Raw genomic sequence first — 15,714 nt, 5'->3', positions numbered from 1 at the left:
AAAAGACCTAGAAAGATCATTATCTTCCTAAAAAATGAAAAAGAAAAGATACACCATAACATCTGTTATCACCTTTTTTCTTCTTGAAGAGCAAGAACAGGATCAGTAAGATCATTATGATGACAAACAGACAGGCCAAACTTAGTCCTATAAATAAACCAGGTAATCCAGGAGCTGAAACTAGAGAAAGAGTGGAACCTGAATATCTATTTAAACATTATATATTTAAATCAATTTTATTACAAATCTAACTAAAGTAAGAAGACATGGTTCTCACCTTTGACTGAAACCCAGCTTTTCGGTGACTCTCCTCTCTCTGGGTGTTTACAGTGGTAGAAACCTTCATCTGACATTGAGACACTACTGATGATCATCTCTCCTGTAGTCTGGTTCTGGAGGATGGAATTATTTTTGTAAAAATAAACACGAGACTCTGAGAGCTTTGAGCGATTTAAACAGCGTAAAATCAAACGATGTCCCTCAGTCACAGGATGGACAGGACTGTCCAGGATCACATCACCATCTGCAAGAAACAGAAAGAAGACACTGAAAACATGAAGTTTGTAATTCTACATTATTACTGTAACATGTATGCCTTTATACGGTTTGGTAAACACATTGAATTCCTCTGTGAGATTTCCATGGATTGGTGTTTAACATTCCATTTTACATGGAGCAGAAAACACAACATTTTATTTATTTTATGTTCTTAGAAAAAAGGCTTCTAAACTGTACATTTCCTTGTCACTGCATCAGTATAGATTTTTTATCTATAACCTGGAAAGATGGATGCATAGTGTTTTTTTTTTTTTTTTAATATTACCCCAAAAGCTTTCTATCTTGTACAGAGGGAACACCAGAAAGAGGGAAAGTTGAATATTCTGAGATAATCAGGCTAATGAAAAATCTTGATCAACATGAATTTCCAGAAACTATTATTCACATACACCTTTTTTCCAGAATTCTATTTTATTGGTGGATTCACTGCTTATTTTTAACAAGTCAAATATTATGTGGAATCAACAAATGAACTGATAGAAACAGGTGTGTGATCAGTAAATCATTCAGGTCTGCATGCTCCCCTGTCTGTCACACATTAACCTCATACAACTTAATTTACCTCTTTTGACTTTCTACAAAGAGGTCAAACTTCGAGAAATTCTGTCGAAAAGTCGAGTTATTGCTCTTCAAAGTTCGGAAAAGTTAAATCCCCTGGACATTTAAATGCACCAACTCAACTGTCCAAAGGATTTTCTTGCTTTATTTTGGCTTTTAAAATGCTGAAATCGTGTGGAACGGAAAACAGCTGGGCTTAAAAAACACAAGAGGTGTGTTTTCAAATCCAGAAAATCGCATGGAGGCAGAAAATCCAAAAAAAAGTTTTCACCCCCTCAAGATAAACTGAACTGATTACCTTCGGACAGCTTTAAGGTATGTAACGATGGGTCTATTGTGGATTTTGTGAGTTTATTTTGTCATTTTAGAGCTGTTTTGTAAGCAGGAAGCGCTGGCTTTTAGCTCTATAGAGGGGAAGAGGCTCAGATAAATGTAAGAAGTTATACAGTTGATTTCTGGAGAATGTAGGCCTCACTATGAAGGTTTAGATGGAATAAAACTTTTTAAAAAATTGTTTAGACTTTTTTTGTGTTCCAGCTTCTATTACTCTGATCTGGTACAATTTCCACAATTGTTACCTTTATTTTGATACCACAATTATTCAAATACACCTTGTAGTTTTTAAGATATACTCATTTAAAGTAGAGCATGTCATTTTTGAAAAACAGTCAGGAAAATAGGCTTAGAGCTTAAGATGAACATGACAAACTTAATAGCTATTTATAAATGTAGCTCATACAGTATGTTAAAGTGTTCCTCATTTACTCAGGTTATAAATATAACCATGCAGTTATGCTACGACAGTGTGACTCAGACAGCAAGAATCAGAGAACTACATGAGCTGAAGCATCCAACACAGTTTGTTCATTTAAAGTAAGAAATGTTAAGTAAACATCTGAACTTTATTGAAAATTGTCTGGAAATTTTATTTTAGAGTTTTTACTGCACTGCTGTCAATCACAAGATGATAAACTTTTCTTGTGATATTATTACAAGTAAGCCATGAATTCAATTGTTTACAGTATGATTTGCTTTTGTGTATTAAATATTATTGATGAGAACTGATGAAATGACTCACTGTGCACTGTGATGTTAACAGAATTACTGCGTTCTCCAGATACAGACTGACACCAGTAAACTCCAGTGTGTGATGTAGAGAGGGAGCCGATGTTACATGTAGATCCTGAAACTGATGAACAATCGGACGATGTCTCATTTTGTGTGTATCGTCTCACTGTCCATCCAGTAGAATCACTCTGGTCCTCACAGCTCAGTGAGAGAGAGTCAGCAGTAAAGTGTTGAGTTCTGCTCGGTCTGATGATCAGAGACACTCGAGAAGATTCACCTGTTAATAATTATATTAATATTATTAGATTTCATTATAGGTCACTATTATATTAACATTTATTATTAAAAAGAAAGAAACTTAGGTTAATATATTAAACTTTACATATAGCCTAAAAGATGTAATGACAATTTACTGCATAAAATTAATGGTTTTTCCATTTTTTTGACTGTAGTGTTGCATTGTACCAAAGCTAAATCAGAAAACACAAACAAACACCGTCATCATCAGTTCACACACTGATACTCTAATCTCTGCAGTTTTTCACACTCAGTGGTTCAATAAAAATGTTAAAACTTCTTCCTCTTCACTCTTCAACACTACAACACTTTGGTGCTTTTGAGGTAAATGTATTTGTTCCCTATCTGTAGCAGCGTAAATATATCTTACTGTGTTTAACTACCCAGCTTTACTGTTAACATGTTGTGTCCAGTGTGGTCTCTTACTCACCAGTAACATTTACCCAGAGTTCATCACTGTAGTCTGTGTAGTAGACTGGGTTTCCTCTTCCAGCTCTACACCTGTACTGACCTCCTTCAGAGACTCTAACTGAACTGATGATGTACTGGTGTGTTTCTGTCTCAGTCTCAGAGCTCTGTGTGGGTTTGGTCCAGTAAAACTTCCATCCAGCAGACTGTGGTGTCAGTGTACAGGACAGAATCACTGAGTTTCCTGTCAGTGCAGCTCCTTTAAGGTCTGATGTGAGTTCAGGTTTAGGTTTTTCTGTTAGAAATGAAACAGAAATAATGCAATCTTTACTGCACTAATCAACTCTACACATTGAAAACATGTTTGCTCAGCAGAACAATAACTAGGCCCACATCTTTTTCTACTGTTATGTTATTTTATTATTGTAGCCTAGTTAAAATAATCTTTTATTAATGAGGGAAACAGCAAACATTGTAGAAATAGTTTGTAACTTCATAGAAGAAGAAGAAGAAGAAGAAGAAGAAGAAGAAGAAGAAGAAGTTTTATTTATATAGCGCCTTTCCGTAGCTCAAGGTCGCTTTACATTTCACAAATACAGTACATTCAGACAATTACATATACATCTATATATACACATCACATAATACATATAATTGCACTATCCGAAATGCTTGTTAAATACATATGTTTTTAACTGGGACTTAAATGCACCCACAGATGTGATGTTTCGTAGTGTAGGAGGCAGCGAATTCCATAGTTGAGGAGCATTTATACTAAATGACCTTCCACCAACAGTAGACAGACGGAAAGGAGGGATGGACAACAAACCAAGTTCAGCTGATCTAAGGGACCGGACAGGGCGGTAAGGGGAAAGTAGGTCAGACAGATATTGGGGAGCAAGACCATTTAATGCTTTGAACATTAGAAGCAATACCTTAAAGTGTATATGTGATGCTACAGGTAGCCAGTGAAGGTCATGAAGCAGTGGAGTAATGTGAGCAGAGCGCCTAGTAGAGGTGAGAACTCTTGCTGCTGAGTTTTGAACATACTGTAATCTTGCAATAAGTTTTTTTGGAAGACCAAGAAATAAGGCATTGCAATAGTCCAGACGTGAAGTGATTAGTGCATGAATTAAGGTTTCAGTATCAGCTATGGTGAGAGAAGATCGGAGACGAGCAATATTACGAAGATGGAAAAAAGAGTTTTTAACAAGAGAAGAAATGTGAGGGCCAAAAGATAGATTAGAATCGAATAAAACACCAAGGTTACGGATCGATGACGAAGGCTTAATGTGAGTTCCATGAACATCAAAAGACTGGTTCATCATTTTGACTGTGGCGATAGAACCAATCAATGATATCTCAGTTTTTTTATCATTAAACTTAAGAAAATTCCGGGACATCCAATATTTAATGTCCCTGATACATGCTGTGAGTGAGTCAGGCAGAGATGGAGCAATGGAGCTGGTGGTGAGGTAGATTTGAATATCATCTGCATAGCAGTGGAACTTAAGTCCATGCTTGCGTATGATGTCACCGAGTGGATATATGTAGATGATAAATAATAGTGGGCCAAGAACCGAACCTTGTGGAACACCTTGTGTGAGTGAAGCAGTAGCAGATCTAAACCCTTGCATAGTGATGTAATACTTTCTGTCACTAATGTAGGAAATGAGCCAAGAAAGTGCAGAGCCAGTGATGCCAATGTAAGAAAGCCTGGAGATCATTAAATCATGGCAGACTGTGTCAAAAGCAGCGCTTAAATCAAGAAACAGCAAGATGTTTATCAGCCCTGCATCCATGGACAGAAGAATGTCGTTAACCACCCGAAGAAGAGCCGTTTCAGTGCTGTGTGCTGGACGAAAACCAGACTGAAAAGGTTCAAAAAGGCCATTTTTATCCAAATATGACCGCAATTGCGAAGCAACAACCCTTTCAAGGACTTTGTTATGAATGGTAAGTTGGATATCCATGTTTAGGTGGTCTAGGCCTGGTTTTTTAAGAATTTGCTGGAACAACGCCGGACGACAAACTACAGTTAATCATATGTGTTACGAAGGGTGCAACATCACGGACACACAACTTAAGCAAAACAGTACAGTAGGTGTAGGATCAAGTTGGCAGGATGTGGAATTTAACTTCGCAATTAAATCGCGTATGGCAGTTGGAGTAGTTAAAGTGAAGGCAGAGAGAGTTTGTAGAATGAGCTGAATCAGCAAACATTAAATGAACATCTGAATCACGTACATGCGGAGTGTTTTTGGCAATGTATGCAGTGATTGTAATTTGTCAGAGAAGAATTTTGAAAAGCTATTTACAAGCCCCACAGAACCCGACATAAGTTGTGGTGGATTTGTGAGTTTGCTAACCATAGCATAGAGCACCTTGGGCCTGCACTTGGAATTCGTAATGGTAGAGGTAAAATAAGAGGATTTTGCATCGTTAAGAGCAGTACGGTATTTATGCCAGTGTTCTTTAAGAGCCAAGGAGTGTACAATAAGCCCATTTTTCTTATATAGCCTTTCTAGGTGGCGTCCCTCAGTTTTGATCATTCGCAGTTGAGTGAACCAGGGTGCAGTCCAAGTAGATGGAACCAGTCTAGTTTTAACGGGAGCATGCTTCTCAAGTATTTGAGACAAAGCATTATTGTATATACAGCAGATTTCTGAAGGACAGTTAGATAGTAGGCATTTTGACAAGGTAGAAGCCTTAATTGAATCAGAGAAGGAAGAATGGATTTACAGAATTGATTTTACGATAAGTCAGCATTTTCTTCAGAGGCGGTATAGATATTGGAAAACTACAACTGAAATTTATGAATTTATGATCTGAAAAAGCAAAATCAGAACCACTAACAATAATATTATTTAAGCCAGATGTACATATGAGATACAGTATATGGCCCCTGGAATGAGTAGCAAAAGTTACATGTTGGGTTAGGTTGAAACAGTCCAGTACAGACGTCAATTCATTGCATTGAGCTGTATTTTCATGTATATTAAAATCACCAAGCAAAATGACAGATGAATAAGTACCACAGACAAGAGTTAGTAACGCACTGATCTCAGAGAAGAAATCAGACAACAAATCAGCATGACATTTTGGAGGTCGGTAAATCAAGATTACAGCCAGTGACAATTTGCCAGACATTTTCAGCGCGAGATATTCAAATGCTGTAACGTCATGCAACTCTATCTTTGAAATCTTAATAGTCTCACGGCAAACTACAGCCAGCCCACCACCTCGACGATGAAGGCGTGGCTGAGCGAAGTAGATGTACCCAGGGGGAGTTAAGAGATTCAGGTTGAGAAGGTCATTAGACATCTGCCAGGTTTCAGTCAGAAGTAGCATGTCCAGGTTTGTGTCAGTGATTATGTCATGCAACACAGAAGCTTTTAGTAGTCATCGCAGGTCTGATGATGAACCTCTGCAATTTCGGAGGTCAGGATCAAAACGCAATGATCTTAGATTTCCAAAGTTAGTAGATCGATTTTCCAGCTTCGTTGCGCCCGATGCACGAGAGTTGGTAGAGACGACCGGAATATTATTGGAGGACGCGTGGTGATAAGTCAGAAGTTTCTTCCGCGAGCGATGTATGTAGTGCGGTCGGCGTAAAACTTCAAGTTGTTCACACCATTTATAGGTGTCCGGAGCCAATCGAAACGGCCCTTTAAATGTTCTGAGATGAGCTGCAGAGAATTGTAAAGCCATGTCGGGGAAACTAATTTCTTAAATGTCATTCAATGACAGCACGAACCAAAAAAGGCCAAAAAACAAAGCCTGCAAATTGATACGTGTCGACATGACCGGAGATGTGCAACGCAACCTACAACAACAGTTTAACGGTTTAAACTACGTTAGCCAGAACCATAGCATGTTAGTAGTCCAGGAGTTGGTGTAAAATAATCCAGGGAAATAATCCAGAAAGATTGATGCAAGAAAGAAGCCAGGGCTGCCAAATTTTGAGTTCAGCTTAGAGTGAAATTCTGGGGGGCAGGGCTTTGTTATGGGGACGGGCTTATGGAGGGGCGTGGCTTGGTGTGGAAAAAATACAAACACAAGATCCTTGCATTAGCAGAAGTGTATTAAGTATATATTGATTGTCAAAGTATTTGGTATCTGTACAGAATTTCTTGGGAGATTTACATTACATTTAATTTTCACAAACATTTTACAGAAATAGGATTAACATGTTCACAGATTAACATGTGCTCTGTTGTAACATGTGCTCTATTGCTGGGGCCCGTTGCACAAAAGTAGAATTAAGACATCCAGGATAAATGTCTAAGCTGAGCTCAATGAATCCAAAACAAGTGCGTCCAGTCTTAATTGGTTGCACAAAGAGCAAGCCAGAATGAGCAGACACGGATTCATCAAGCCAGGTGAAACCAAACCTGGATATGTGCGCGCTCACGGCTCACTCAAACAGACCTGCCACCGATCACTGATTCACCATGGCAACTAGAGCAACGTACGTTTCCCCGTCGGAGGCACAAATCCTCATGGAGGCATACAAGAAGGTAAAAGACATAATTAAGAAGAAAGGTAACACCGCCACAGTGATAAAGCAAAGAGAAAAAGCGTGGCAAAGTATTGCAGACTTCCTGAATGCATAAGCAGTGCACAATTACACACTCGCCTCTCCGCTGAAACATCACAATTACAATCCAAATAGTTAATTTACATCTCCAAAAACGCAGTTGTACTCTGATTATGAAATAGTTGAATTTTTAATTGAAATGGACTGCAGATATGAGTGAAATTGTGTAAAGTAACTCCATCACACTGTATAAGACCTTGATAAATTATCAAAGCCTTACATTATTACTACGCTCACTAGTAAGGTTTAATCTTAGCCGTTGTACTCTGCTTCTTATGTTGTCCACCGATTTTTCTGTGTGTTCTCCTGCTTTTATTAATGTAAAGCTGATTTGAAACAATGGAACAATTGTGAAAAGCGCTATATAAATAAAAGTGAATTCAATTCAACAAATAGATGAGCTAATAATAATAATTGCTTTAATTTATATACCGACTTTCAAAGGACCCAAGGTCGCTTACTCACTGACTCCATTGATTGGTCTTGTGTGATAAAGAAAGTGTCTCTTTTCGTGTGTGTGTGTGTGTGTGTGTGTGATATAGATAAAACATGACCGGGTTAAAATGGACATGGCAGCAAGTCAAAATCAAATACAAGAACATTCTGCAGAATGGTAAGGACCCTGACTAATACTTAACAGTGCACAAGCATATATTGTAGCCAGAAGGTGCCTGCTCACACATTGTCTGTACTGTTTTAGCAGTGAAAAAGAATACCCACAGACAAGGCACAGGTGGTGGGTCACCAAAAGCTGACCTCACCCCAGCAGAGGACATAGCTTTGGAGCTAAATAAAGGCAGGCCTGTGTTGGAGGGAATCCCTGGGGGGAAAGAGACAAGCATAGGTCCCTCCCAAGATGCCACCTGCTTCATACAAGGTACAATATGTCCTTCCATCTCTACATGGAACACAACCACATTCATATTGAATCCATTTGGACTGTCTGACTTTGGTTTGCCTATTGCCTTGCAGTGTCTGGCAGCACTGTGTTACTGTTAGAGCCACAAGCACCAGATGATGCTGATCCAGCGAGTACTTCATCACAGGCATACTGTAGGCCTGGCATGTTTTGTCTACTAGCTTTAATATGAATCCGAATAAATGTGATAGGTGCATGACACAAGGTGAGCCACACAAGCCCGATTAATAACCACTTTTTACATCATGGCTGTGTCAAGAATATCATTGTGTTTATGAGGTAGTAATGATGAGACTTTGTGTTGACAGGTGAATTCTCTGGTGTGTTGCTGGGAGACAGGGGGTATGGCTGCCAGCCTTTTCTCCTGACAACTTTCACAGACCCCCAGGAAGCACAGCAGGCCTACAACCATGCCCATGCCAGGACCAGGGCCAGAGTTTAAATGACCTCTGGCCTCCTGATGGCATGCTTTCGCTGCCTTCACAAATTAAGGGTCAGCCCTGTGAGGGCATGTGACATTACTGTGGCTTGTGCTGTCCTCCACAATGTGGCCTGCCTGAGGAAGGAGAGGTTCCCCCAGAGTGCTTGTGCTGTATACTGTGTGTAATACAAGCTTGCAGGGAGGCTACTGCATCCATTCATTTGTCTGTACAGTTGATGTGTATGGATTTGTCCTACATTTCAGTGCGGCAGGCGTCCTTTATTTTTCTGTATTGAAGGTGGCAACCCTACCTGTAACTCACTGACCTGCCTGCATTCACAATTCACACGGTGCAGATGGGAGGGAGAACGGCTGATTACACAGTTTATGGGAATAAATTGTGTATTTTCCTCACAATTGTCACAAAAAACTCACTACACTGTCTGTGTGGTCTCTCTGCGTGTTGCTTTGCGAGATCATGCGGCGCGATTTTTTTCCCTCACTGCTGCACGAGTCTGCGTGAGAATATGGGGGTGTGGCGTGAGAATATGGGGGTGTGGCGTGAGAATATGGGGGTGTGGCGTGAGAATATGGGGGTGTGGCGTGAGTGCGTGAGATTTGGGTCAATTGCGTGAGTCTCACGCTGAAGGCGAGAGAGTTGGCAGCCTTGTATAAGCTGTTATAGCGCTACACACTCCGATACTTATCACTGCTCTACTCTGACACACACTCTGTCCGCACGCCGAACCTCGGGATCTTAAACAATACGTTCTAAGAGGTCTAAGTAACATTCTGTATTTCCAGTCGTTGAAATTTGGCATGCTGATGTCTTGCCCAGGTCTCTTGAAAATGGGAACTTTTTTTTTATCTCAGTGAGATTTTACCTGGTTAAATAAAGGTTCAATCAAATAATCAATAAAGCATCTGACCACACCTCTTAAATGATGTCATATAAATGAAGCCATGTCGCTTCTTTTAATCAAGTCAAGAAGCTTTTATTGTCATTTCAACCATATATAGCTGTTGCAGTACACAATGAAATGAGACAACGTTTCTCCAGGATCAAGGTGCTACATAAAACAGACAGGGCTAAGGACATGTAAGTAGTAAGTGCAAGCTGGTGCAAACAGTGCAGGACAAGACAAACAAGACAGTGCAGGACAAAAAACAGTGCAGACAAAGTTTCAAGACAATACAAAAAGTACAAAAAAATGCAATACACAAAAGACAATAAACAGTAACAGAAACAGCGCCGACCGACCAGTGTAAATACTGAATGTTCAAACAATATTTCGTGTAGTAAAAGAATGAACATAGTTTCTTAGCAGCAGGTCCTTTGGATTATATATAGAGTTGTGCAAAAAAACAGCAGATGACTGAAATATTGTATAGTATGTGTGTAATGGCTGAGATATTGTACAATATGTGCAAAAACAGCAGAAAAGTGTGCAAAACAGTGTGTGTGTTTTGTGAGGGTCTATGCAGTCCAAACAGATGATGTGTGTTTTACAGAAATAGACCCTCACAAAACTATGCACTGTGTGTTTTGTGAGGGTCTATGCAGTCCATACAGATGATGTGTGTGTATGTTGTGCTCAGTATAGTACAGTTCAGTTATTGAGAAGTCTGATGGATTGTGGGAAGAAACTGTTACGCAGTCTGGTCGTGAGGGCCCGAATGCTACTTTTCTACTCCAGACGGCAGGAGGGTGAAGAGTGTGTGTGATAAATTCCACTGAATTTATCCAATTATATTTACACTTTTACACATCTTATAATGTTGTGAGTTCAGTTTTAGGTTTTTCTGTTAGAGAAGAAACACACAGTTCAGCACCAATGTAATCTTTACTGCACTAATCAGATTTAAAATGGAAAGCATTGTTTCTGTCTCTGTGATGTTACTGGTCTCAGAAAAACAATAACTAGACCTACATCTTTTCTTACTATTATGTTACATTACTAGTGTAGCCTATTCGTCTATTTCCAGCCCAGTTAAAAATACATGAGGATGTTGTAATAAATAAACAGTTATTGGTCAATTGATACATGCGTAAAATGTTATATCTGTTTTTTTTCTTTTATTAAAGTTGTTCATTTTTGAGTGCTCATTTTCTAGAAAATATACATGATTAATTGGGCTTTTATTATTTCTTTAATCCAGATGCTCTCAGGTCGATTGGAGAGGAATAGGATGCTAGCGGGCTAATGGAGTGGCCGTAAGGTGAAAATTCTGAGGTTGTGTATTTTTAAAGCTTTTAAGTTCGCAAGGTTTAGATGTTCAGTGAGATAATCTGATACAGTACAGACTTTCATGAAATAATTTCAATTTTGAAATTCAGAACTAGAAATTCAGAGCGGTTTGTGTATTTATCCGCTTGTTATTACAGTGAGGGGAATGTAGTAAGGTACAAAAAAAAAAAAGATGGAGACAGTGAGATAACCCAGGTCATGGGGAAGTCGTGGCCTAATGGTTAGAGAGTTTGACTCCTAACCCTAAGGTTGTGGGTTCGAGTCTCGGGCCGGCCACGACTGAGGTGCCCTTGAGCAACCCCCCCAACTGCTCCCCGGGTGCCACAGCATAAATGGCTGCCCACTGCTCCAGGCGTGTGTTCACGGTACGAATTCGGCCCAAGGTTCAGATCCTGGATTAAATGTGGCGTATGCCCTTATTCGGAGCAATATACATTTTATTTTATTTTCATACAACTGAGAAATTGAGGGTTAAGAGCCTTGTAGTGGACATTTGGTGTATAACCCAATAGATTAATCTTAATTTATTTTCCTTTATAGTTGGGATTTATTATCATATGAATGATTTACTCTTACACTTTTGAATGCCAATGCAAAGTTTTGATCTCGCCACGACATCCTCATTGCAGAAGTGTTGGCACCCCTGTTCTCTATCTTCCACACTCATTGCAACCGGAATATATAGCTGTGTACCCTTATACACTTTGTTGGAGTATTCTGTGCCTTTAGTGACTTGAGGTTTTTTGTTTGTTTGTTTATTTATTTATTTATTTATTTATTTATTTATTTATTTATTTATTTATTTATTTTTGTTGGTAAAATGGTTCTATTTTCTGTTTTTGACCTTGTTTTGCCCTTTGACCCTGTCTTGTGTCACCCTTTGGAATTCTTCTCTGTAGATTTCTGGTTTTAATATAATTTGATTTTCAGGTTTGATCTCTTTGTGTCCATTGGGTTTTAAACCTTGTTCCTCTCGTCCTGACTTTACGCTAATGTCATTGACGGCTTGGACTTTTGAAGACCAGGGGGATGTTTCTGTTTGTGTATCAGCATGTTTGCACCACCCTATCCTTAATCTGTTCCTCCTCTGCATATCTGTTCCTTGTGTCTCTGTGATTGCTCTCCTTATATATACCTATTGTCTTGTGCTTGTGTGTGGTTTTTGTACGTGGGTGATTCTCTGAATTGGGTGCCCTTCAAGTCCCCCAAACTTACTTCAAAGATTTTCAATTGAAGGAAATCACAAAATGCATTTTAATGCTGTCAATTAATAGAACCAGGTGCCTTTGCATTATAATGCAACACAATTGCTTTTTTTATTTTAATTTAAAAATAATGGGTTGCCTAAATAGTAGACAACAAGCATGTTTGCATGTCCTCACTAACCATCATTATATTTTCATTGAATATCAAACAAATAAAAACTGCAATTAATACCAAAAAGTTGCTGCTAATATAATCATATGTTGGTCTACTTAACTAATATATATATATTCAAGTCTCTTGAAGAACATGCTGCAAAGAGAGGCAAGTGTCGGTATCCTGTCTTACCTATATTTCACGTTTTTCACTGTCAGATTAAGATTGTCAGGCTCAACATTTCAACTCTGTTATATGACTAAATGATAGTAAACAACGGTTTAAGAAGAATTAAATAATAGTTTTGCAAAACATTCAACTTGTATGATGTCCTAAATGCCATGTGATGCTACTGTCAGCTAAGTATGGAGTTACAGCTACTGTTAGCCAAAAACTTCAACCCCATCACATTCAACCCCATCACATTTTTTATTATACCAGGGTTGAATCGTTGTAACAGGGTTGAACGTTTGACACTTCTTAGTAGATTAATCAATAGTAATCAAAATGCAGGGCAACCTAGATCTGGGTCCTTGAGGTCAGTTGTAAGGAGTTCATTTAGATTAGATTGTTGAGTGTAAGTTAGTTAGATGAAGTGTACCACTCGCAAGGATTGTATGTATGGGGAGTGTGAGAACTGTAAAGATAAAACAGTTCCCCTCTCCAGTATGTACGACAGTGTAAAAAAAGTGTCCTATACTCAGTGGGGGACAGAAGAGAAGGCAAAAATGGATGATCAGGAGGCGCCAAAAGTAAAGATATCCGTTAAACCGTTGCTGAGCAGTTCCACACACACCTAAGCAAGTTCAAGAAGCATTCATTCAATATTAGGCAACAGTATGCCTACTACCGTGAGCTGACAAAGAGCATGGCTACTGATGAATGTCTAATTCACATAGATTTTTCGGAGAACTTCACCTGCAAGTACAGTTCTGAAATCCAAGCAGTGCACTTTGGATCATCTCATCAACAGGTGACACTACATACAGGGATTCTTTGTGTAGGCGGTAGCAAAGAATCGACCTGCTTCAGCACAATATCTCCATCAAAGCACAAAAGCCCAGCAGCTATTTGGGAGCATCTGAACCCTGTATTGGATTATGTGCAGGCAATACACAGTCAGGAACATGGCATTTTTTTGAGGCCAGCCATGACAAAGGAGCACCAGATGGTGTTGGAGCAGCCTTGAAGAGGACTGCTGACATGCTAATAAGCCATGGCCGGGACATTTTGGAGACCAACACATCGATCAAGTTGTTCTTTGTCAATGATGATACTGTTGAGCAGGCACTTGAGAGGATGCCATCAAAAATACCAGCAGTCCCAGCAACCATGCGGATACATCAGGTGGTAACTCTTGCTCCAGGCGAGATACTGTCTCGTGATGTCAGCTGTACAGGTATGTGCCCGACCCAGAAGCAGTTACAATGTGTGTTGGAACACAAAACATTTCAGCTTTGTTAAGAAGGTGCCAGATGCTGTGTCACAGAGGCAGACACGAATCCATTGGGAAGATCCGGAGGTGCTAGGGCAGTGGTGTGTGCTCACATATGATAAAGATTTGTTCCAGGAATAATACTGGCGATGGATGAAACGCATGTGCAAGTAAAATGCATGCACCGTGTCTGGGCAAACAGGTTCTTTTGGCCTGCTCGTGAGGATGTGCTTTGGTATGTTTTTGATGAAGTGATTGAGCTCATCCCACATCCTAAGCCAGTGACAACACGGCACATGGAAATTCAAAAAGATGTTTGGGCCAGGCTTTCTGATTAAAGAATGAATTGATGGACATCTTACAGTCCTGTTTTCAAAGTTCAATGTTAAGCACTAAAAACAAGTTTTAATCAAAATGAGATCCCAGCAAGGTAGTTTTCCATAGCCTAAGTTGTTTTTATAAGGGATTTTTTGGACCAAATGGAAAGATCGATTGATGTTTGTGATTAATTAATGCTTAATGCTTTTGATTTAATGTTAAATACTTACTAAAATGTTTGTTTGTTTTTGCCAACTTTAATAAAATACAATTTTACTGAATGTGATATCATTAATTTTACAGGTAAGAAATCCATGCTATATTGGAATAATTATCATCACTTCAACCCTATTATCATTTTCAACCCTGTTATGCTGAATTCAACCCTGTTATTTGATAGTTTTTATTAATATTATCGTGATAAGACAAATTATTTCAATGTTTGTTTTGCTGTGTGCAGCATTTACAGGACAGTCTGAAAAAACATGAAAGCCTGATTAAATTCTAATGTTAATGCATATTTTGTGATACGATATGAAGACCAACGTTAGATAATGTTTTCATGACCTGATTTGGTATTCAAATGGTGAGTATTTAAAAATAAAACTCTACATGCAATAAATGATATCAAACAAGGGACATCTCATTGAAAAGCTTCTACAAGAATTTACTTGGTCTATGATGGGGTTGAACTCCTGTTTTTTTATTTTTTTATTTTGTTGCCTAGTGTTTTCCATGTATTTGTAGTTTTATTGCCTTAATAAACTCCTTAATTGGGTCTAATTATAGTATCTGGGAGGCTGTGCTGTCTGTTTCAGCTAAAATACTGTAAGTCATGAACAAATAAAAACACTATTTCTATGGATGAGAAGCTCATGAAAGTCACAAAAACATTATTTATTTGAATCTGTATTTTGTTTTCCATTATTCTCACTCTCTCACTCATTTTCTACTGCTTTATCTGAACTACCTCGGGTCACGGGGAGCCTGTGCCTATCTCAGGCGTCATCGGGCATCAAGGCAGGATACACCCTGGACGGAGTGCCAACCCATCGCAGGGCACACACACTCTAATTCACTCACGCAATCACACACTACGGACAATTTTTCCAGAGATGCCAATCAACCTACCATGCATGTCTTTGGACTGGGGGAGGAAACCGGAATACCCGGAGGAAACCCCCGAGGCACGGGGAGAACATGCAAACTCCGCACACACAAGGCGGAGGCGGGAATCGAACCCCGACCCTGGAGGTGTGAGGCGAACGTGCTACCCACTAAGCCACCGTGTCCCCCCTTTTCCATTATTGATTTGTTTAAATTATTTGATGTTTGATATTTCACTTTGAAATAAGTGGAGAAAATCCTTTATAATATAATAGTGTAATAACTGTACACACAGATATTTAAGTTCTAATTCTCCTGGGAGAGACAGATCTCACTTTATTGTTAAACATGTAGTTTTGTAAAACAAAACCCAAAATAACTGTTAGCAGTGTATTTCTTCAACAGTAAAATTATTCA

The 15,714-nt window shown here is 39.0% G+C and overlaps 2 protein-coding genes across 2 annotated transcripts in view; one reads left to right on the top strand and one right to left on the bottom strand.

Annotated features, from left to right (window-relative positions):
• Positions 1-15,714, top strand: part of LOC113645368 (titin-like) — a 1,056,738-nt gene that overhangs the window by 194,477 nt on the left and 846,547 nt on the right. The gene's annotated exons all lie outside the window — the stretch shown is intronic.
• The window catches only part of LOC113643804 (immunoglobulin superfamily member 1-like), a 789,004-nt gene that overhangs the window by 3,727 nt on the left and 769,563 nt on the right, over positions 1-15,714 (bottom strand). The window contains exons 22-25 of the mRNA XM_047818855.1: positions 2,912-3,184; positions 2,195-2,461; positions 278-523; positions 73-180 (exon numbers count right to left, since the gene is read on the bottom strand). Coding sequence (XP_047674811.1) covers positions 73-180; positions 278-523; positions 2,195-2,461; positions 2,912-3,184 — 894 coding nt within the window. The remainder of the gene's footprint in view (positions 1-72; positions 181-277; positions 524-2,194; positions 2,462-2,911; positions 3,185-15,714) is intronic.

This window comes from Tachysurus fulvidraco, chromosome 1 (genome assembly GCF_022655615.1).
Source record: "Tachysurus fulvidraco isolate hzauxx_2018 chromosome 1, HZAU_PFXX_2.0, whole genome shotgun sequence".
Classification (NCBI taxonomy): Eukaryota; Metazoa; Chordata; class Actinopteri; order Siluriformes; family Bagridae; genus Tachysurus; species Tachysurus fulvidraco.
The sequence above is the reverse complement of the archived record's forward strand: the minus strand, read 5'-3'. Positions and strand labels throughout refer to the sequence as shown.